The 23,305-nt window shown below is 38.6% G+C and overlaps 1 protein-coding gene across 1 annotated transcript in view; it reads left to right on the top strand.

The window, feature by feature from the left end:
• BMP5 (bone morphogenetic protein 5) overlaps nt 1–13,949 on the top strand; it is a 72,509-nt gene extending 58,560 nt beyond the window's left edge. The window contains exons 5-7 of the mRNA XM_067565535.1: nt 6,315–6,391; nt 8,715–8,825; nt 12,971–13,949. Of these exons, the coding sequence (XP_067421636.1) occupies nt 6,315–6,391; nt 8,715–8,825; nt 12,971–13,120 (338 nt within the window). The 3' untranslated portion in view covers nt 13,121–13,949. The remainder of the gene's footprint in view (nt 1–6,314; nt 6,392–8,714; nt 8,826–12,970) is intronic.
• The last annotated feature ends 9,356 nt before the right edge of the window (nt 13,950–23,305 follow it).

Raw genomic sequence — 23,305 nt, 5'->3', positions numbered from 1 at the left:
GGCTGTTTGGTAATGCTATTTCTTGTAATTATGTATTTTATTCCCATGTTTATCTCTCAATAGACTAATTTAATAAAAAGTGGTAGGTAAAAAACTTTTCAGAATTGTAGTGGTAAAAATCAAAAGGTCTTAAAAAAAATTTAAATTGTTTAGGGAGGTGTATCAATAATATTTGAACAATATCACAAAATTGTATGAATTTGCCATCATTTTATAATTATTTTAGTAACTCTGTGAAAGCTCTAATAGTTGGATATAGTACATTTTATAATGATTCATCAATGCCAGTCACCAATAGACAGTACTATTCCCTTTAAATCAAGACCAAAGCCTGGTTGTAGGGGGCACTGTGATAATGTAGAGGCTTTTCTAATACTATATAAAAACAAATTCCCAAATATCCCAACATCCAAAATCTTGTAATTAAGGATCTCCTGGCTTAGAAAAAGCAGTGGTGCTTGCCCAATGTCCTCATCAAATTACAGTTTGGGTAATTATATTCTGCTATTACAATCTACTTACATTTTTCCTGTCTCTTAAATGTAGTATATATACTATTCTTCATTTCAAGTGATGTACTGTACTGTTAAAAAGATGTCATGCTCCACCCTAGAAATGCTTGCATTTCAGTGGTTGGTGAAATGATTCCTACATATTAACAATGACAGCATTTATTTGACCTTCGGTTAACTGACAGTCATATCCTCCACCAGCCGTATACGATGTGAGTTCCTTCCCTGCATATCCCATGACCCATATTTCCTGAATTTCAGGTCTGTTCAGAACTCTTATGAAAAAACGGAGCTGTAATTATAGTTAGCCATCTATATTTCATGTTTGTAAAGTGCCTTGGGATTCCTTCAAGATGAAAAGGTCTGTGTGAGCATGAGAGAGTTTTCTAAGTCTTAAAGTAGTCTTGGAGTTTGTTTGCATATTTTCACAGTATAGTTGAAGAGCTTTTAGTTTGCATCTTGAGGACTTGCTTTCAAGTAATGCGGTCGTACAAAACAAAACTTTTCTGGGGGGAAAGGCACAGTACCTGCTTTCACCATGACAAACCATGTTGCTCTTACATAGTCTTGCTTGCATCTTCCCTGAATAATTTCCACATCACTCATTACTGTGTAGCTGTAAACCAGCCCCTTTGATTAGGGTATTATTACGTATCAGTTATAGGCAAGGTTAAGATTGTCATGAGTATTTTTAGTAAAAGTCAGGGACAGGTCGCGGGCAATAAACAAAAATTCACAGAAGCTGCAACCTGTCCCTGACTTTTACTGAAACTACCCTGAGAGAAGGCAAACAGATCTCTGGGGGCTTGCATCTACTCCAGCCCTGCTCCAGGAGGTTGGCCATGGGTCAGCTGTTCTATGGCCTGGGTCGGCCATGAGACAGCTGTTCCATGGCCCCCAGCTGGGTGCCAGTCAGCTGTTCCATGGCCTGGGAATTGGCCGGCCAGTGGTTGATCTGTTTGGCAGCAGCCTGGGGTCTGACAGCTACTCCCGCCCTGTCCCAGAAGTCATGGAATCTGTGACCTCTGTGACAAAATCGTATATTTAATTATAGGACTTGATCAATACCAACTTTTCAAGATGTATAACAGCTATTGCTGCAGTAGTTACTATCTGCAAATGAAGATACTAATGGCTGTAAGTTTCGGGATTCTATTCAGCTGCTCTAGGGTGTAAGAAGGAGGGAAGGGAGAGCAAAATAAACCACCAGCTTTCGTATGTCCTTGCACAGTAGCAGAATGCAGTCACAATCCCTGTGCTCCTCCATATTTTGGGACTGCCTCTTCACCAGTCACTGGAACTGGCAGGTTCACAAGTATGCAGGGAAGTATGCGGCATCCCTGTAATGGTACAGAAGAAGGCACACTCTTCCTGTGTGCAGTGGCCAGTAGCTAAAAGGTACAGTTGACCCCTTATGTAAACTGAATACAAAACCTAACAGTTCTGCCCACTGTGCTCATCTATGCCCATGAGCAGGCAATAGAGTTTGCAGATTATAATACCCTAACTATTGAAACTTATTAGAGAGACAAGATGCGTGAGGTAATATCTTTTATTGGGCCAACTTCGACTGATGAGAGACAAGCTGTTGAGCTGCACAGCTCTTCTTCAGATCAAAGAAGGACCTCGAAGAAGAGCTCTGGGTAGATTTGAAAGCTTGTCTCTTCCCCCTGGGATCAGTGTGGTTGCAACAACACTGCAAATACCTGAACTTACGTCAGTAGGCCAACTTCTACTCTAATTTATACCCCATGCAACTCCTTCAGAGTGAATGGCATTGTAAGTGGTGTAAATTACCACAGAATTTCTCTCTACTTGTTTAGTAACCCCTGGCCAGATGCCTCAGAGTCAGGTAGGAAATGCTGTTCTGTATAACCACAAGGCATGCTCCTGTTATGGTTGCTGCCATTTGTATGGCACAGGATTTAGTCTTATTTCTTTATATTTTTGCAGAAATCACTAATTTGGGAACTTCCTTTCTTGACTTTCCTTTCTTGACTTTAACCCAATCATTTTTGCCTTTTTTTTTTTTGTTCTCACAAGAATTAGGTTCATTTCACTCTCACCGAGTCAAGAAAGACATTCCCACTTGCCATAGTTCACTACCTCCTTTTCTCCCTCACAGCTGTATAGTGTAGCAGTATAGTAGATATCCTTTGGTCATGAGAGACCATGGATATGCACCCCTGAGAAAAATGTTTTGTTGTGTTGACGCTCAAGGCGAAGCTGCAGTACCTCTCCAGGGCGCAAGCCTGGGCAGATAATATGGAGGTCCTGAGTTGCCCATGCATCAGGACCCCCCTCTCGGCATCACCAGCAAAGTCCAGAGGAGAGGAAGAACCAATACATCTGGTACCTGATCCACTACAGAAGTTGCCAGAAGGGTACTAAAATGTTAGTATTTGACCGCCTTAGGGGCTCCACTCCAAATTTTCTGTCTGAGTTTATGCTCATAGCCTTGCATTCTCCCAAATTCACCCACAAGGCAGATGTGCTTTTCTGTCAGGGGTTGCTCCCTTAGCCTTTCACACTCCTAGGCTACCCACAAGGCAGTGGGTTTGATGGGCTGTAGGTGGTACCATCTACTCTTATTACGGTAGCAGGCATATCTTGACCTGACAAGTTAATTAAACCTCACAGCTAATTAAAGCTGGGAAACTTCTTTTTGAAATACTCCTGCATGTCCTTGCAAACAAACAAGATACGAATAAGAACAAAACCTATATATACAGTATTGATTGCAACAATTTTGCAAAAGTTTTCTTCATAACATTGACAGGTCTTTGCTTGACCTCCCTCTGTTGAGTGAAAACTTTAGGATGCATGGCTTAAATGCAGTGCAAGAACATACTATAGAAAGCAGAATATATCCTCCAATCTTCCCTCCTGTTGCATACAGGGGGATGAAATCTGCAATACTTCAGTTCTTACTCAAGTGCTACTTCTATTTTGGTCAAACTGGGGTCGTCTGGCTAAGTAAGGACTAGAGGGAAAAGTAATTTTTCTTTCTTTTAACTTGTCCTGGAATGGACAAAAAATACCTTTTCCTCAAAAAGTAGTTCTAAAAACGGGGGGAAATAGTAATTTGGCACAAAATAAAATCTATATTGCATTGATGCAAACTGACATATACCAGGAAATTAAAAAGCAAGGCTATGGCACTTTTTATTCCTCATGCTATGAGATAAGAATGGAAAAACATGCTTAACTGTGTATTTCCTGGATTGTATTGGTTGCTGTCACACTAATTAATTAAACATACGGTACTCTGTGATAGTAAATGCAGGCGGGTTCATATGTATCAACTTCCATCTCTTCTTTCAAAACCAAAATCCTCTCTGACTGCCAGTGAATATGCTTAGGAATAACAAATCTGATTCCCTTATCCTACCCCCACAGCTCCTTCTGCCACATACAGATTTGGATCCCAACTGCAGTCCCTGGATGGCTTAGATACAAAGTTTACTCAGTCATAATATTCCATGGTTTTGATGCCTGACAGAATAAGCATGTGGATCTTGAAGCTACAGTATGTGAAACTGGATCCTTGGCACCAGATCCTATTGTAAATGTCACCCTGGCTACTTTTATGTAATGTTACATTACATGCAACATTTGTCTTATATAAAAGGCAAAATGTAGGGAAGGAATATGGATTTGCTTTAGTAGTTTAGAATTCTAAATAGGTGTGTGGTTAGATGGTTTTCAGAAAGCTATGTATCAAGTGCATGTCTCCATATCAAGTGTCCTGGGACTCTTTCACATCCACACAGCATTATTCTAATGTTTTAAAATAGTTTTCGGCATTTTCGAGTCTGTGAAGATATTTGAAGTGATGCTATACATATTGATTAGGGAGCCTTCTTCCTATAATCTAGGGCCCCCTCTGCATTATTTTTGGTGCTGAAGGTTGTGTGTTAAACATGAAGAATTCATAAAATTATAAATTGATTCCAGAGCTCATGCTAAGGGAAAATTTGATAAAGAATAATTTATTTACCAGCTTCCACCTGTCTTTCTGTTTGTGGACTGTCTACAGATGGATTGTGACTTTTTCCTGTGTTTCCTTCTGAAATTATTCAGTCACAGTTGTCACATTTTTCATTTATTCTGTGGCTTGCAATTCTAAATTTCGTGCCTGAAATTTGAAATGATTCATGGCATTGTCTTTATTTCCTCGTTGAATTAGTGTCACTCAGATTCCAGTTTCTTATGTGGATTTACATGGAACATGAATTTAAAATTCACTTTGCGAGTTTGAGTATGCGAGCTCAAGGTTCATCTTCAAGGAGCATTAAAGCTAGTAAAACGTTCATAGATAGTGATCAAAGAGAACTTGTTTAAAATGTTGGGATAATATTAGTCCTCAGTGTATTAGTATTATTAACTAAGGACTCAGGTCTGCATGGTGCTGAGCACACCAGCCGAATCCAGCAAAATTGTATCGAAAATTATGCTGAAGTTAATGAGACTATTAACAGGTTTAGAGCTAAGCACATACTTCGGCATTTTGTTGATTTGAGCTGGAGAGCCCTGTTCAGAATCAAGCCCAAGTTCTAACCAGAACCTTTAGTGGCTGTTCCTATCTCACGTACCTGCAGGACATTCCAGAGCTATTCCAAGCAACAGACAGCCTAGGCATGTCATTCCACAGCATATTAACTAAAGCAGTCTGGAAAATGAAATTATTTTTCATTGGTAATTTAAAAAGGGTCTCCTACATTTCCCAAGAAAACGTGTTTAAAAAAAGATGGACCAACCAACCAATCAACCTCAAAACCCCCAAAATCTTTCATTTTTAAAAACTGTTCTCAGTTTTAAAAAAAAAATCAGTTTTTGAAAACTGAAATTTTTTATTCAAAACCAGAAATTTATCAAAGTATTTTGGGTTTTCAGTTTCCGAGGTTTGGGGTTTTTTTTCCCTTTAATGTAATTTCTACCAAAATGAAAATTTTCCACGAAAATGTTTATTTTGAACAAAAAGCTATTTTTAGACAAAAAACATGTTTTGATGAAAAAATGTCAACTGACTGTAATATTGAACATCATCGAGAGCCATACAGGAGAGTGCGCTATGCTGCAGCATCCCTTGAGGTGGTACATCTTTGTTTATGATTATTGATTATGATTGTCTCTGGCCCTGGCATTTCTGTGCGAGAATGGGAAGGCACACAACGCCTCCTCTACGCCTTTGTGCACCCTGCCAGGGACAATCAGGCCTTTAAAGTGCATCTGTTGTGCTACTTGTTTACATTTGTATTAGCAACTAAAGGTCATTAGTTGGGGATATTTTTGAAAATGGTAAAAAATGTAGCTGTGCAAAATGTGCTAAGATTTAAATAACTGAATTTAAAACATAATGCTTTTTATACTTATAATTTGAAATTGGGGTCCCTCCACACTCTTTGTCTAGCAGTTGAGGCCTGATCCAAAGCCCAGTGGAAAGACTCCCACTGACTTCAATGAGTTTTAGATCAGGTCCTTGATGTTCTTTTTTCCAGCTTGCAAAATTACATCTGCCAATATTATCCGATCTGCTACTTAGATAGCCAGCAGCCAGGCAGCATGAAAAGTTATTTCCCCTAATACTGACTGCATCATTTCTGCTCTGTACACAAATTATGCCAGTTTGAGATTAGGGAGTCTGAACTTCAAAAAATTATATTGACTTTATGGACCAGCCCTAGCTGTAGAAATGAGTATTTCTGTTCTTTTGCTTTGTGCACATTTGCCAAGGAGTTTACAAGAGCTGAATCTGTCTTCCACCGCAGTGTGTCTAAACAGTGTCTTTTCTTTCTGTAGATTATAACACAAGTGAACAAAAACAAGCCTGTAAAAAACATGAACTTTATGTGAGTTTCCGTGACTTGGGATGGCAGGTATGGATACAAACACTCTTTCTTATCAGTTCTCATGTCTGTAATCTCTTTTTACAATCTCCCCATCTATTGGGGAGGGATTTTTCCTGGTGGTAATTGGTGTGGCATTGAAGAGGCAAGGATTCTCAAAGGGCACTTTGTAATGATGTGTGATGCGTCTATGCAATCCTTGGGTAGCAGTTATAGAGCTATTCATGTTTACAGCCTACTGACCCCTGTGGGAAAATAGTTGATGAGTCTGTGTGAGAAATACCCCAGACATTAATAGTTTTACAGCCCTGATAAATTAATAGGTTTTACTAGAGATCAACCCTAACCATTATTCTACATCCAAACACCCTGTGTACATTGGTGGTGTTGGGCTTTCAATTTGATCAGAATATTCACTCAACCTTCATTCACTATTTGATCAAAGCAAAATCCCAGCTCTGAATACCCTTAAACTTTGGAGAATTTTAAATCCAGATTTGCCTTGAGTCTCTTTCTAGTTCCTGCACTTGCTATGTAATGACAGATGAGAATTATACCATCTGGGTTTGAAGCCCTTTGGAAGCAGAGCTTTCAGCCCTTACAAGGTGTTCTGAATCACTCAACAGCAATCTCTTTATGCAGCCATAGTCTAACAGAAAAGATGGGGCCTGTGGGGCCATGAAGGCAGAGGTAAGGCATCAAAAGGCACAGAAAATAGAGACTCCTCTGGGTTCTTCCAGAGAAGCAAAAGCTGTTTGCAAAGGAAATATTTTATTTTAGGAAATAATGGGAAGGCCATCAGCAATTGATTTAGATAACACATTTCAGGTTTCTATGTATTCTTAAATTCCCTCTGCAATATCAATTTAATACAGAATTTATTTTTGCTTCCTAGATGTGTAGAGCTGCTGTGCGCTCTTAAAAGTTGCAACATTATACCCCAGAGGTGGTTTCATTTCAGTGATGGTTGATGTGATTCCTATAAATAATAGAAAACACTGATATTAAAATTAAAGTGTTCATTGTTCTGCTTAGTCAGAACATAATCCCTAAATATGAGATGTGGGATATACTTAATTGCCTCTAATAATGGATTTGATCTTAGCTGTAAGGCCAAAAAGAATCAATCAGCTAAAATTTTCAAATTAGATGGCTCAGGCTAGGTTCCTAAATCCATATTTAAGTACATAAACAGAAGCTGAGCGGGTAATATGGATATAGATGTTTAACTTTAGGCACCCAAGTTTTTAATTTTTGGCCACTGTTTGTAGAGTTATGTCATCTGCCTCCAATTTTAGCCATAAAGGGGATTAAAATACTGGAAAACCCACTAAAAAGGCAAAAAACTGACAAGGAGGATTGAACTCAAGCAGCGCTAACTTCTTTTGACTCAGCAGGAGTTCCTGTATGTGATTAAAGGAGATGTTCAGAGTTTTCCAGGTACCTGTAGTTCTCCCATAGATTTTTCCACAAAGGGCCCATTGTTTAAAATGCACTTCAATATCCTTGGCAATGCAAGGTGTCACGGAAAATGTAAAATATTATTTCATGAAAATGTTGCAGCATGTGTAGCTCAAATTTCTCTAAATACATGTGTATAAGAAGAACAGATAATTTCATAATGCGAGCACTTAATCAAGTCTAACAGTTCCAAATCGGATCAGTGAAACTAAAGGTGAAGAGGGCTACAAGGAAAATTGGGTTAACCCCCAGAATATGTGTTTAATGTTCCTCCCCCCACCCCAGCTTAGCCAGGCTATGGGGGAATTCAGCAAAGAAAAATCCTCTAACTAAACTTTTTAAAAATACTTTTTCCTGTAGGTGAAAAATTCTGTTACTTTCTGGTTTGCTGAAGACCACCAAAACTGTTCGTTCTGTGACATGGCTGATGCCACCATCCCCCATGCAACTCCTGGGACCATAAATACTCTTAGTTTCAAGCAAATCATAGGATTAATGGCAATGGATATGCCAGAGAATGATGCATTTGGGATGGTTTTAGTGAACCAGAAATAGCCCAAGAATTTCAAAGTGGGAGGAAAAGTATTTTAAAGTCTAGTTTCAATGTATTTCTTTGCTACATTCCCTCACCGGTTGATTAGCTGGGGTATTCAGTTCATATGTCTAGATTTAACTCAGTTTTCATCTTGGTTTTGTAGAAACAGAGATTTGGATTATTTGTTTTTTTCCCCAAATATTGTATATCTAAATTCTATTTTGTTCCTGGGCTGTACAGAAATCGTCCTGGACTCAAATTAGAATGTTACTGATCCAGTTTTGAGTGGATTGAACTGGGAAGGATTGAGATTGTTTGTTTGTTTTTATTTAGTTTGCTTATTATTTTATTTTTCAGGATTGGATAATAGCTCCAGAAGGCTATGCTGCATTTTATTGTGATGGAGAATGCTCCTTTCCACTCAATGCCCACATGAATGCTACAAACCATGCTATAGTTCAGACTCTGGTATGTCTTCCTCTCAGTTTATTACTATTGGATTTGGATTAATTTTGTTTAAATTACACCTTTGTACAAAAATATTAGTGATTGCAATGGCTAGTGGATGAAATGCCCAGAATGCCCTGTTTGATAAGTTTACATTCCATTTCAGACCCAATAATACATGAAAAAGACTGTGTCACAGCACTGAGGGGTTCTGATGACATGAAGCAAAGGGGGGCTCCCTCCCTGTTTCCAAGTGTGTTATGCAGCTTTTGAACTTCCTCATCAACATTCACACTATAGTCTCCAGTAACTTTGACCTGCGGCTGCACAGTGGCTTTCAGTTTTCAACTGTTAGCAGAAAAGCCTCAGTCAGTTCTGAGTTACTACAGAGAATTCTTTCTTGAGTGTCTTGCTGGTGAATCTTGCCCACATGCTCAGGGTTTAGCTGATCGCCATGTTTGGGGTTGGGAAAGAATTTTCCCCCAGGGCAGATTGGCAGAGGCCCTGGGGGTTTTTCACCTTCCTCTGTAGCATGGGACATAGGTATCTTGCTGGTGGATTCTCTGTACCTTGCAGTCTTAAAACCGTGATTTGAGGACTTCTATAACTTAGTCATGGGCTAGGGGTCTTTTACAGGACTGGGTGGTTGAGGTTCTGTGGCCTGCAGGAGGTCGGACTAGATGATCATCCGGGTCCCTTCTGATCTTAAAGTCTGAGTCTGAGTTGACTGAGAAATACCTTTCGTATAAGATGTGTGAGCTGAAGCAGTTTCAAGCAAGAAGCGTGCTGTGTGCAGTCATGCCTGGGCTACCAATTATGGTTATAAAAATAGTACCTTTTCGGATTTTCTTCTCTGCTTGGATCCACTCTGCTGAAGTGGGAAGAGCCTTACAGCCTTGTTTCCACCTCTCCCAGACTTGGTTCCAACTGGAAGTCAAACCAGCCCCCAGCACAAGATGGAGCACCACTCAGTGTTCTTACTTACATTGGCTGGAACAGTCCCCTAGGAAAGCTTTGGTGCGAGCCACTGGGGGCTCAGCAGTTCAAAAAATCAGGGAACTTATTTGTGTGCCTACTTTTTCTTTTATATCAGCTGAGGATCTGATCCACTGCTTGTGCTCTGCACAGCATTGTAATTAAAAGACAGATCAATGAAGGACAGGGGAAAGGGATACAATGGAGAAGCAGGGCCACTGGAATCATGACAGGCACGTCTTGTTAGTTCCATTTTTAAAATGCATTTAAAATGCACATTTTTTAAATGTGCCTCTTCTTCTCCCACCATTCAATCCTCTCACCCCCAGCAGTCCTGTGCTCCAGAGCCAATGACCTTATATCCTTCCATCCCAATATTCAAGCCAGCAAGATCCTGCACAGAGAGGCAGAAGCGGACAGGAGGATGGTAGGGAGTCAGAGGTTGGAAGTAAGCAACAGGGGCTGTGGGAAAGGGATTCATCTGGAGAGGAAAAGTAGTGCTCTTTGGCAAGAAATATGGCAATGTGCATACGTGAAGATGAAGAAAAGCATATTTACAATAATAAACTGTTATTTCTCTTCAGCTGTTATGGCAAAGATTGCCTAGAAAAGTTGCCAAGGTCAGTGAAACCTTAGATTACAGTTTCTGTCATGCAATTATGTGTCATGCAGGATAAAACGTCCTAGGGCAACTTTCATGTGTGCACCTAGCTTTTATCTCCCATAGTTAGTTCCTCATTTTGCGGGGGGTAGGTGGGTTTGGTTTTGTTTTAGTTTCAACCTGTATTGCACATGCATGTCATTGGGCAGCCAAATATTCACGGGGTTAATTGAATTTTAAGTGCACATAAATTAGGTGGGTCAACAGCAACCAAACACTTGGTTTTAAATTATACAGATTATTTAGATTTACTCAAGGCATGCACACAGGGCTAGTTCAGGAAACAATTATTCTGACGCCCTCCCCCAATCCAGATGTAATCAACTCCTGTCCATGGTGATTACAGCATTCTGAAGAAGCAGCTCTTTAATTTGGAAAGAGATTATTCCTTGAAACCCCTCCAAACATAACTGACTGTTTTTGTTTGTTTTTACAACGAGCAACGGGGAAATCTTTGGTCCAGCACATCTTCTTTTCTGCTGGAAAAACAGGGCTAAGTGGCTTTTTCTATTGTGTATCCATTGGAGTCAAAACTTGCTGCCTTCCCTTTCCCAGACATTGTAACAGAGCTAACTCTGCTCCCACTGATGTCTGTGGGTAAGCTCCTATTGACTGCATTGGAAATAGAGTTAGGCTTATGCTGAACGCTTTTGAAAATTCCACCCTAATAATGCTTTCAAATATTTAAAAAGTGAATCCTCCCTACAGCACGAATACCAGTATCAGTATTATGAGAGATTGTAAAATTTGGATCAGGATATTGCATGTCTAAAGTACATAGCCAGGGATTGGTTTTGATTCCATCTCTAATTATTAACTCCAATTTGGAGGTGCGGAAGGTAAGGCAGAATGACTAAGTGACTTGACCAGGGCCACGGATGTAGTCCGTTTCAGAGCCAAAATTCATGAGCAGGAGTTCCTTGCTCCCAGTCCTGTATAAAATCCACCAAGTCGTGCTGCCACTCATGCGACTGAGCTGTCAAACCTGCTCTCTTTCTCTGATCTATGGTGGCAGGAGGCCAAATTAGTTGATTAGGAGAGGAGCTGGATCACTGGCAGGCAGCCAGGATGTAGCTTGTGGAGACACTAGCTTTTTTGGCAGCAGGACTGGCATTCCCTAAAACATCAGGGAACTCACAGCTCGGGGGTTCAAAGGCTCAAGAGGCTGATGCGGGATGGCTCTGAGTAGGGAGTGCTGGGGAGGTGGAGATAAAATCACTGTGACACCAAATCCTCATGACTGGCTTACATTTAGAAAACTACCTTTACAATGGAACAGGCAAGAAATGTATTTAGTGAGAGCCAAATTTAGCCCAGAATTGGGAGTCTGATGGCTGTGGGTTTGAGAGAATCAAGAGGTTGACTCGGGGTGAATATCTGCTTAGAAGGAGGACAATATTTTTTTCTCCAATATTTTACTTTTCATTAGTTTTGAAAAGTGTGTGTGTGTCTCTACATCTTTATTAAATAGCTACTTCAGGGTTTATTATTGTTCATTTCAAAAGATCGTCTCATGGTAACAGTTACCATAAAAATCACTTCCCGATTGACTGTTCTCGGTCTGGCAAAGACTATTGGCTTATATTGCTGCTAGAAAGCTGGCTATAGCAGATCTTAAAAGACTTACAAATGAAACCGATAACTGCTTAAGTCTTGATACATAACTTAATCTCTTGCCCTCTCTATCACAACTCTCTTCTCTCTGGCCTCCCCAATCTCCAACAATGCAACCAGGTAGAATAGTACTTCCAACCTTCTTTCAAGGATAATGAAAATATATTTAATTGCCCCCATTCTCAATTATTTTCACTAGATCTCCATTCATTTTGGGATGCTGCACAAAATTGCCTTCCATTTATTTAACATTGATGTATGCCAGCCTACCTCAGAGAAAGGATACCTTCTCTATACCCTTCCCTGCATCTGACACCCACCTTTTGGCTTGATTCATTCCCCCTGACAAAACTGTGATTGACTTCAGTGGGATCACAGATACCAAGGCAATAGACATCTTAGAAATATATAGATGCTGAAAGAGAACCATGTTCTTAGAATCTTCACAGAATCCAGACATTGTGTGTGAGAGCCTTTGCTTCCACATTTCATGTCTGGACCAAACTTCCCCCCCCCCCCCCTCTTCCACTGAGGCTCTGATTCAGGAAAACAGTTTAGTTAAGTCAGGGACTTAAGCACATGCCCACATTCTGTCCTGAATAGTGATGGTATTAACCACATGTTTATGTGCTTTCCTGAATCAGGACCTATCTACATTTCTTTTTCAAATCTCATCTGAAAACCAATTTTCTTTCTTGGCAATTCCTCCTAATTTTTCTCTCCATCAGCCATTATTGTATAACTTTGACTAAATCAGTGGAGCATTCTGGAGTATAGCATTCTGTGTATGAAAGTTGCTAAATGAAAGAAAGCTGTAACTGAAGAACTCTGCAAATTGAATAGATGTGTTTTCTATAGATTTGCCATGACACCTTTCTATGTTGAAATATTAGCAATTTCTCTCTCTCTCTTTCAGGTTCATTTGATGTTCCCTGATCATGTACCGAAGCCATGCTGTGCACCTACAAAACTGAATGCAATCTCAGTGCTCTACTTTGATGACAGTTCCAATGTTATTTTGAAAAAATACAGAAATATGGTGGTGCGTTCATGTGGCTGCCATTAGAATAAAAACAAACAGAAAAACAAAACAAAAAATCAAACAGTGTTTATTCAGAATTGTAATTAATTCAAAATACGATTCTTGCTAGTGAAAGGGCAACATTAATGTACAGTAATGTATATAGTAGCTTTTATTTATTTAAAGGTATATAGTTTCTTTTGTATGGGTGAAATTTCAAACAGTTTATTTTATGGGTCAACTTACTATTCAGGAAAACCTCCAAAGCTGTTTTTCAATTGATCATACTGAGAGCTTTTTCAGTCCATTTCAACATTTTAAAGTAAGACCTTTGTATAGTTTTTTTCTTTTAAGTTAGAAGGTCCAGAACTCCTGTGACTGTTTTATATTGTTAAAGGAAATTGAATACATTTGGTTATGTTGTGCAAATGAAATCGATGCTTGGATATTTATTTAGAAAAGGCACTGAAAAAGAAACTGAAGAAAAAATGTTTGGCTAAACATAACTTTTCTTTTAGAAGTTCTACCCCATTAGACAAATTGAAATGTTGAACAGTGTTTAAATAAACAAACAGCAGAGAACGTAGAACATAGAAGCTGAAAAACTGCACATAATTGTTATAGCTATTTTCTTTAACAGAATCAGTGTAATTGGAGGACCGTGTTACATCTGGCCTGCGGGATTTTGCAAAAGGCTCAAAGCTTCAGGAATTCTGTGGAGGTAGGCTTTAGCCTGTGCCTATAACTTTCCAAGTTAACACTAAAAAATTGTAGTACATCCTTCGTTCCTCAAATAAATCATGTCAGTCTATTATCTGTAACACTACTGCAACAGATTTTTTCATGTATAATAAAAAAAAAAAAAAAAAAAAAACGAAGCCCACCTGAGCCACTTTACCATATAGGCAAGAATTAACTATGTGTACAATGTATAGGAGAATAAAATCTGGAAGGAATTTGTTTTCTTTTTCTTGCTGGGCTTGGTAACTGGGGCATGGTAAGGCATTTAGGAACATAGGAATTGCCAGACTCGGTCAGTCTAGTGCAATATCCTGTCTCTGACAGCGGCCAGCAGCAGGTGCTTCAGAGGAAGGTGAAAGAAATCTTATATGGCCGTTTTGGGATATTCTCTCCCCACAATAGGTCCTCTCTCTAATAGTTAGAGATTGGTGTAAATCTTGAAGTATGAAGCTTACTATCTTTTCCAAAACTTGTTTGCATTAACTATTATATACTCTGGATATTTTTGTTACCATATAAATGTCCAATCCCTTTAATTATCTTGCTAAGTTTTTGGCCTCAATGACATTCTCTGGAAGTTCTACAGTCTAATTGCACATTGTGTGAAAAAGTATTTCCATCTATCAGTCTTGAATTTACTGTCTTTTAACTTCATTGAATGTCCCCATGTTCTTATGGGAGAATAGAAGCTCCTGATTTACCATCTCTACAACCAGTCATTATTATATATAGTTTTGTTGTGAATTGCTTTAGTAGAAACATTGCTGATTACAGTGTTATTTAAAATGAATCGAACACATCCAGTTCTCATGCCTTACGGGATCTTTTCATTTAAATCCTGGTTACTATAGTTATTTAATGCACATTCCACAAAACACAGACTATTGCAGACTGATATAAACAGGTGTGTGTATGGTGTGGTGTGTGCGTGTGTTTTGCAGAAACTAATTTATTTTATCTCACTGTTGGAGAATCATTTTAAATTGTTAAGCATACACTTAACTTTTTGAAGAATTAAACAGTTATTTTTTCCAGTCATAGCATTTTCTCCAAACATTACATTTCAATTACTATTTTATACTTTATGTACCTCCATAGCTATGTCTAATTGCAATTCATGTACAATAAGGTATATTAATAAAGTTTCTTCAGTGAATTGCTGTTTGGGGACCACTTAGATAACTAACGTTAAACTGCATTGGGGATACCTTCAGAAAATTTATAGGTTTGTTTGTGAATCAGGTATATGGTTATGCTTTTTTTTAATTCAATTTATTCTAAATAAAATTTAATGGAAACTGAATTTGGTGTACATTAAGTAATATATTTTTGAATAATGGTGTACTATTTTGAGAATAAGAAACTGAAAATTATATTATTCTTTAAAATGTGCTGTTGGAATATGTTTCTATATTTTAAGATCTAATAAACCTGTAATATTAGTTTGCTCTGCCTTGCTTTTTTATTCTGATCCACATTATACTGGAAAGTCCATTTCATGTTCTTTAAAAGCTAGAACACAAGAGAATGTCCCTTACTGTGGATAGTGTTGCTGAATTTCACTTCTTAATACTGACATTTGTTGCAAAATGGCTTTCATTTTGTTACTTTAGAGACATAATTATTATTTGAACCATGTACAGTATAAATAACAGTTTTACAACTCTCTAAGCTATTAAAACAGCACATGAAGTCAAAACATAGCAGAAACAAGGAAGGATGAAAAGAAATGCTCTGGAAATTCCTTACTAGTCCTTCCTCTGTTTGAAAGGAGAGTCAGTTGGCATCACTATTTTCACATACTACAGAAATGTATACATATACCTCTGGGTTTTAACACACACACATTCAACCACACCTTTTTCCCATAGTAGCTGATGTAACATGTTCCACATTTCTGTCCTTTGAAAAATGCAACATTTTCTTATAAGCAAATGACTAAGGTCATTCCATTTCCATTCAAGATTCATAAGAGAGTATGGTCCCATTTTAATTAGTTTAAACTTTCTGCCTCATCCTTAGGGACTGAAAAGAATAGTGGATACCTAATAAACCTAATGAGCTAAAAACAAAATAAGAGAGAAAATATATGTCCCTGAGTGACATAGAATCGTAGGACTGGAAGAGGACTCGAGAGGTCTTCTAGTCCAGTTCCTTGCACTCAAGGAAGGACCAAGCATTATATAGACCATCCCTAACAGGTGTATGTCCAGCTTACTCTTAAAAATCTCCAATGACGGAGATTCCATAGCCTCTCTAGGCAATTTATTCCAGTTCTTAACTACCCTGACAGGAAGTTTTTTCCTAATATCCAGCCTAAACTGCCTTTGCTGCAATTTAAGTCCAGTGCCTCTTTTCTTTAACCTCAGAGGTTAAGGAGAACAATTTTCCCCTGTTCCTTGTAACAACCTTTTATGTACTTGAAAATTGTTATCGTGCACCCCTCAGTCATCTCTTCTGCAAACAAAACAAATCCAATTTTTTCAATTTTCCTTCATAGGTCATGCTTTCTAGACGTTTGTTGCTCTTCCTTTTTGTTGCTCTTCTCTGGACCTTCTCCAATTTGTCCATACTTTTCCTGAAATGTGGCACCCAGAACTCCAGAACAAGACTCCAGTTGAGGCCTAATCAGCATGGAGTAGAGCAGAAGAATTATTTCTTCTGTCTTGCTTATAACTTTCCTGCTGATACATCCCTGAATGTTGTTTGCTTTTCTTGCAACAGTTACACTGTTGACTCATACTTAGCTTGTGATCCACTATGACCCCCAGATCCCTTTCCATAGTACTCCTTCCTAGGCAGTCATTTCCCATTTTGCACGTGTGCAACTGATTGTTCCTTCCTAAATGGAGTACTTTGCATTTGTCCTAATTGAATTTCGTAGTTATTCCAATGTAAGTTTGTAGTGTAGACCTGGCCTTAATCTCTATCTTATTCATAATGTTAACATCATTGTTATAAAACCTGAGCCAGAATCAAGTGACTACTATACATTTCTAGTACATACTATTTACTTTTCTTTCCTATTCCCTATTCACCTAAGTCGGGGTTATAAATGATGATGATTCCAGTGGCTACTGTTGCATCTTCCTTATATTCATTTTTTAAAGAGTTAAAGTAAAGTTAACTAAAAATAAGAACCACAAGATGATGCAGCCAATTAATAAAAAAACAACTAGAGAGGTCTAGGATGGAGGCCAAGTTCGATGCCATGAATCAGATGAGGTTATTATTCCCTATTATCCCTCCTTGACTGCTACCAACAAGGACTATCCCTGAGTGACACTGTCTTTCTGATTGCACACCTCCTTCTTATTCTCAAAACAATTGCTTCTACAGTGGCCTGTTCAGATGCTGAAGTTGATGTGCTACCTGCAGCCCATACCTGCTCCTGCTTATGGATTTCATTGTTAGTGACTGTGGTGGGCATATATTACTTCCATCAATTTGCAAACGTTGTCTGTTGCTCAGATGTTCTCTGAAAATAGAACTAACTTCCTCTTAGGTTTTGTATACATTTCTTCCGTTTCTTCAGCAGAACTGGCCCTTGGCGTGGTTATGATCCATATTTAACATTTTATTGTAGTAGCACCAGGAAGCCCAAAAGGAGGGAGCCCCCATTGTGCTAAGCATTGTATAAAATAAAAGCAAATAACAGTCCTTGCCCCTCCTTCCCACAAATGTTGTTACCTTGATGCTGATGTAATAGCTGCTACCTTGGTAGGTTGTCAGCACTGTTCTGTTTGAAATTCAACATTTTCTCCACTTGCAATAGGGATAACTGGGCATTTTTGTCGTATTTCTTCTGTTTTATTTTCATTGCCCCCAGTTCTTTTGAAATAGCTTTATAGATAATTATCTTTCATTCAGGCAGTTCGTTAGATGTTGACAATAAGATTTTTCTCCTTTACGCATAAGTTTCTGAACTGGTGATCCAAATAAAGCATTTTGGACGCTCTATGATTCTCTAACTATTAAAAATATGGCTCCCTTGAAGCTGGGGCTTTTGTAAATCAAGTTCTTTGAAATGAGTACTGACTTTCCTGTTCACACATTGGTCTGTGCATATTAAGAGTTTGACATGTGTGCTTGAATTAACAATGAGCCCCTTGTGAACTATAGATTCTTATCTGTGACTGCTGTATTGCATCTGCAATCACGTGACCTGCAAATAGCAATTTATGTGTTAATGAGTTCTTATTCAATATTTTGTGCAAAATTCCATTTAATAAAAAATAATCCCGAGTTCTTTCTATTTTAATTCAAATAACCCAGCACCAACCATGGACCAGAAATCACATGTTAAATTAGTGGTTCTTTTGTGGTGGTTCCTTTATTTAGTGTAAATTTCACAGTTGGATACTTCCAATGGCAGCATATATTCCTGCCCAGAATAGGGCATTTGGGGCTCTGTTGTTGTACTGCTTGGTATCCAGATGGGTACAATGGATTAATAATAATACCTATAGAAAACATTTCATCAGTAGATCTTAAAACACTTGACAAAGGAGGTAAGTATCATTATTCTTATTTTACAGATGGGGAAATGGAGGCACCAAGCAATGATTTGCCTTCAATCACCCAGTGGTAGTACAAGAAATAGAATCCAGGTCTCCAGAGCTCAGTCTGATTCTCTGTCCAGTAGACCACAGTGCCTGAGCCATACATACATTCAAATGCCTTCTCCTGTTGCTCCTTACTTTTACTAATTATGGGCATTTTTGAAAGCATATGTGGGCCTATATTCCACAGTTAACGAGTATTTTTCAATGTCATTTTTTCTGAAGTCTGGTCCGTGGTTGTTGTTAAAGCCAGTAGCGGTGACATGAAAGGGCTCCACTGTGTAGATTACACCGTGTGTGTGTGTGTGTTGTTTCCTGCTCCAGATCTTACTGAGCCTCTTCAGAAGAATTTCGAATCTGCTGCAGGAGGACAGGATTAAGAGCAGGGATAGCATGAGGTGTGTAATTTATCTCCCTCATGCCCCCCCCCTTGCATTTTTCCCATGCTCAATGGAAAGCCCAGCAGTCAATGAAACCTGGGACCACGTTAATATTTTAGCATGGGAGAATCCCAGGTGCAGACGTTGGCTGTGGATTTCATGCCAGCACATCACCTATGGCGCTGCCTTGGTGGAGAATGAAAGTGAAATGAAGAGTAAAGATTCTTGTGGAACATTCCACACTGCAGGCCGCCTTCTATGGCAGTGGGAAATCTGGGCTGAGAAATCTTGAGTGTTGCTAGCTAATGACTTTCATAGAGATTGAAGCTGGGACAAGATGGGGAGATGAAACATGGTGTTTGCATCAAGGTAGTCCATGATGATCTACTTAAAAATACTGCCTACCAAATCATCATGGGGATGGTGTTTTGTGTTTTATTTTGTTTGGTTTTTTAAATGATGGAGCCGTCTTGTACCATTTTACCACAGGAAACTACATTCCTTTTTATTGTGCCAATTGCATTTCTTTCATTTTGATTCAATTTAAAAATCAGTGTCTCTCCCTTAGCCACAGAAATAGCATTTTTCTAGCCTTCTCTGAATTGTATCTGTTTTGTTAGTAAGGACCAACAACATACACAGGAAATGATTTTGCCAAGACTGTATTGCAGGGATAGAAGAGGGACAGAACCTGCCAAATTGGTTACTTGTTTAACTGGGATGTGCAGCTTAAATAAGTCTATTTTCTTACTTTCCCCTTTCCTCTTAGACACATTTGGATAGTTTCTTGCTGTACCTGCATAGAAAAACTCTTATGGGTAAAAATATATACATAAGTAAGTGCAGGGGTCTCCATGCTATATTGTTATAAATTATACTACAGCATTTAGCAATCAAGAAATATGTGTAGTAGAAAATAAACACAATAAATGGAAGGCAGCTTGAACCATACAATCTGGATTTAAAGGAATTGTGGCTGGCATTCAGATCCCATTCAGCCTCCTCTCCTAAAAATCAAAACAAACAAACAAAAAAAGGATGATTATGCCTAGTGAAAAACTTGTATTCCTACTGAGGAGACAATTTTACCTTGTCACCGACATCATTTGAATTTCATTTACTGTAGCTGGACACATCAATCACTACTAGTCTAAGTTACAAAATGAAAAGGGGTCTAGAAGCATGAATAATTTGCATTGATTAGGATGGAAAGGGCCAGAGTTCTGGTGTCAGATATGCTGGTGTAAATCCAGGAAAAACTCCATTAAGGTCAATGGTGTTCCCAATTGTTATCCACAGAAATGTCCAATCCCTTTTTAGATCTTGTTAAATTCTTGTCCTCACTGACTACGAGTTCCACAGTTTAATCATGTGTGAAAAAAGGATTTCCTTTCATTGGTTTTGACTTGCCCACCTTTTAAATTTAACTGAATGCCCCCTTCTTCATGTTTTATGAGACAGGAAGAACAGACATTCTAATCTACCTTCTCTAGACAATTCACTGTTTTATATACTTTTATTGCATTCCCTCTTATTCATCTCCCTTCTAAGGTCAACAGTCCCAATCTTGTAAAGCTCTCTCATATGAAAGTTTTCCAAGAAAAGTATCACAAATACTATAATCCTTTTCATCAACATAGAATAACATAATCCAACAATACTATATAACTCGCATATTTTAACAGCTCAACCATATTACAGTGTTAACGATATATAACACAAAGGCTATGAATTAACATGTGTAAACTCACAATGAATTCAGATTTTACTAGACATAGATCATTGGAAATTCTGGCTTGAGCCTACTATGATTTACTGACTAGCTATAAAATAGAGGTCCAGCTTCATATGCACCACTTGTTAGGTGTCTGTTTTTTTTTTTCTTTTATGACGAATACTTGTTGTAAAAAATGCTCTGCCTTTGCACAATGAAGTTTAAAATAAATTTCTGCCCAATGCCAACTGTTGCAAAGCTGATAAATTTTCTCATAATTTCATACATGTTTAAATATTTCTTTAGTTACAACTTACTCTTCCTGCGGCTATTGCATTTCTAGTCACGCATAAGCTCCCTGGTCTGGTGCCACACAGTCACTCAGAACTTTTGCTAATCACTTTCCCCCTCTTACCAATTATTGGCACATCCATCCCACTATATAAATCCATGGTACACCCACACCTTGAATACTGCATGCAGTTTTGGTGGTCCCATATAAAAAAAAAAAAAGCTATATTAGAATTTAAAAAGGTACAAAGAAGGGCAACAAAATGATTAGGGGCATGGAACAGTTTTCATATGAGAAGAGATCAAAAAGACTGGGACTGTTCATCTTGGAAAAGAGATGACTAAGGAGGGATATGATAGAGGTCTATAAAATGGTGCGGAGAAAGTAAATAAGGAAGTGTTATTTACCCCCTTCACATACCACAAGAACCAGGGATCACCCAATGACATAAATAGGCAGCAGGTTTAAAACAAACAGAAGAAAGTACTTCTTCACCCAAAGCACAGTCAACCTGTGGAACACACTGGCAGGTGATGTTGTGAAGGTTGAAAGTATAAGTGGGTTAAAAAAATAATTAGGTAAGTTCATGGAGGATCATTCCATCAATGGCTATTAGCCAAGGTGGTAAGGGATTCAACCCCATGCGCCGGGTGTCCCTAACCTTCTGACTGCCAGATGTTGGGACTGGATGACAGAGGGTAGATCACTTGATAATTGCCCTGTTCCATTCATTTCTGCTGACGCATCTGGCATTGACCACTCTCAGAAGTCAGGATGCTGGGCTAGATGGATCATTGCTCTAACCCAGTATGGCCATTCTTATGTTCTTGACAATTTCCCTTTTCTTATTTACTCATTACAATCAAATTCTATACCTAAAATCACAGTGACTTCTTTACTGGGTTTGTTCCTGTGAGATGTGGGCTCCCTCAACTCACATTGAAATTAAATTGGATTTTTGAGGGGAATAAGAGCATACTCTACACCTTGCCTGATGGTCTGCTAATTATCTTGTAGCTCCCTGTGCCTTTTCTGCTGCCTTTGGAGTTCTATTGTAACAGTGCCATCATCTGACTGACTGACTGACAGCTTATGAATACCGTTGCCTGCTTTTAGCTCTGCTTTACTCGGTACCTCTGTATGTCCCTAGTTTTTGGAAGGATGCTGTTTTCTTGCTTCCCTTTTGCTACAAATACCTGAGGAAATGGTTAACTGAATGAGATGCTAAGTAGTACAATCATCTGTGCAAAGCTGAGAATTCCTTGACTTTGGCAAACTGTTAAAATTTACACCTACATGAAAGGAAAAATCAGGCTCTAGAGTGTGAAATTAAAATATGTTCCAATGATATATTTTGAAGCTGTCTTGTTAAATTCTGTAAGATTATAGTTCTGCCAACAGCACTGTCCTCTCAACTGCTGCCAAGGTCCAGATCCGGTGGTAATGTGACTTCTGTTGATGTAGAATCTATTACACTAACATTATAAATGTGGTTCCACTAGTAAAGGTAGAAATTAACACCACCACCACCTTATTTCTCCCTTTCTCTTTCCACCCCCTTCTATCCCACACATGCATGCAAAAATGTAAACATTCAACATAAATTGAAATGGCTTGTTATCAAGCCACTTTGCCAAAGCAGTTCCAAAGTTTGTATAATTTGCAAAACACATATACTTTAGTTTTTGGCTGTGTACTATTATGCCCTTCTGCATTCTTCATGGCTGACCATTTTCATCTGAATGGTAGAAGAAAGTTGATCAACAGCTGACCACCAATACTATTTAGTCCATTTCAGGGCTATATTGGGTTGTTCTCTGCTTCTAGTTCATTTTCTAAATTATTATTAAAAAATGAAGGTGCATTGGCTCAGGATTAGCGCCCAAGATGACAGTCAGGAGTCCTGGTTTCTATTCCTGGCTCTACCACTGATTTCCATTTTACCTCGGTAACGCATTTATACTATGGGCAATGAAAATTACTTTATAAGATTGCTGTGAGGCAGCGTTAATTAGATACTGGGATGAAAGCCGCTGCAGAAATGCAGTCTGAGAAGGATAATATCTGGACAAGAAGAGTGATCCAGTGGTTAGGAGGCCATCTTGAAACCAAGAGCCCCAAATTCAGTTCCATGTTCTGCCACAAATCACGGGCCCAAGTCCCCAAAGGGATTTAGGTACCTAACTCCCATTGATTTCAACAGGACATAGGTGCCTAAGTATCTTTGAAGATCTGGGCATTAGTCTCTTTGTCTCAGTTTTCTCTCTGTAAAATAGGGCTAACAGCACTTCCCTGCCTCACAGTGGGGTTATAAGGATAAAGACATTAACGATGAGGTGCTCAGACACTATGGAAATGAGAGCCATATAAGTATATCTAAGATGTATATACAAGGCATATAATAGAAAATCTATAAACAATCGAATGCATTTCACCATTAAGACACTTCACCTGATTCTCATCTTAAAGTTTTTCTTACTTTTACTGGGAAATAATCTGCTAATTTTCTACCACCCAAATAATTCCTTTACCATGGTGCTT

This window comes from Emydura macquarii, unplaced genomic scaffold, assembly GCF_026122565.2.
Source record: "Emydura macquarii macquarii isolate MOO-44397 ecotype Brisbane River unplaced genomic scaffold, CSIRO-AGI_Emac_v2 contig_2680, whole genome shotgun sequence".
NCBI classification, from domain to species: Eukaryota; Metazoa; Chordata; order Testudines; family Chelidae; genus Emydura; species Emydura macquarii.
Note: the sequence above shows the minus strand (reverse complement) of the source record. Positions and strands in the feature narration are given on the sequence as shown.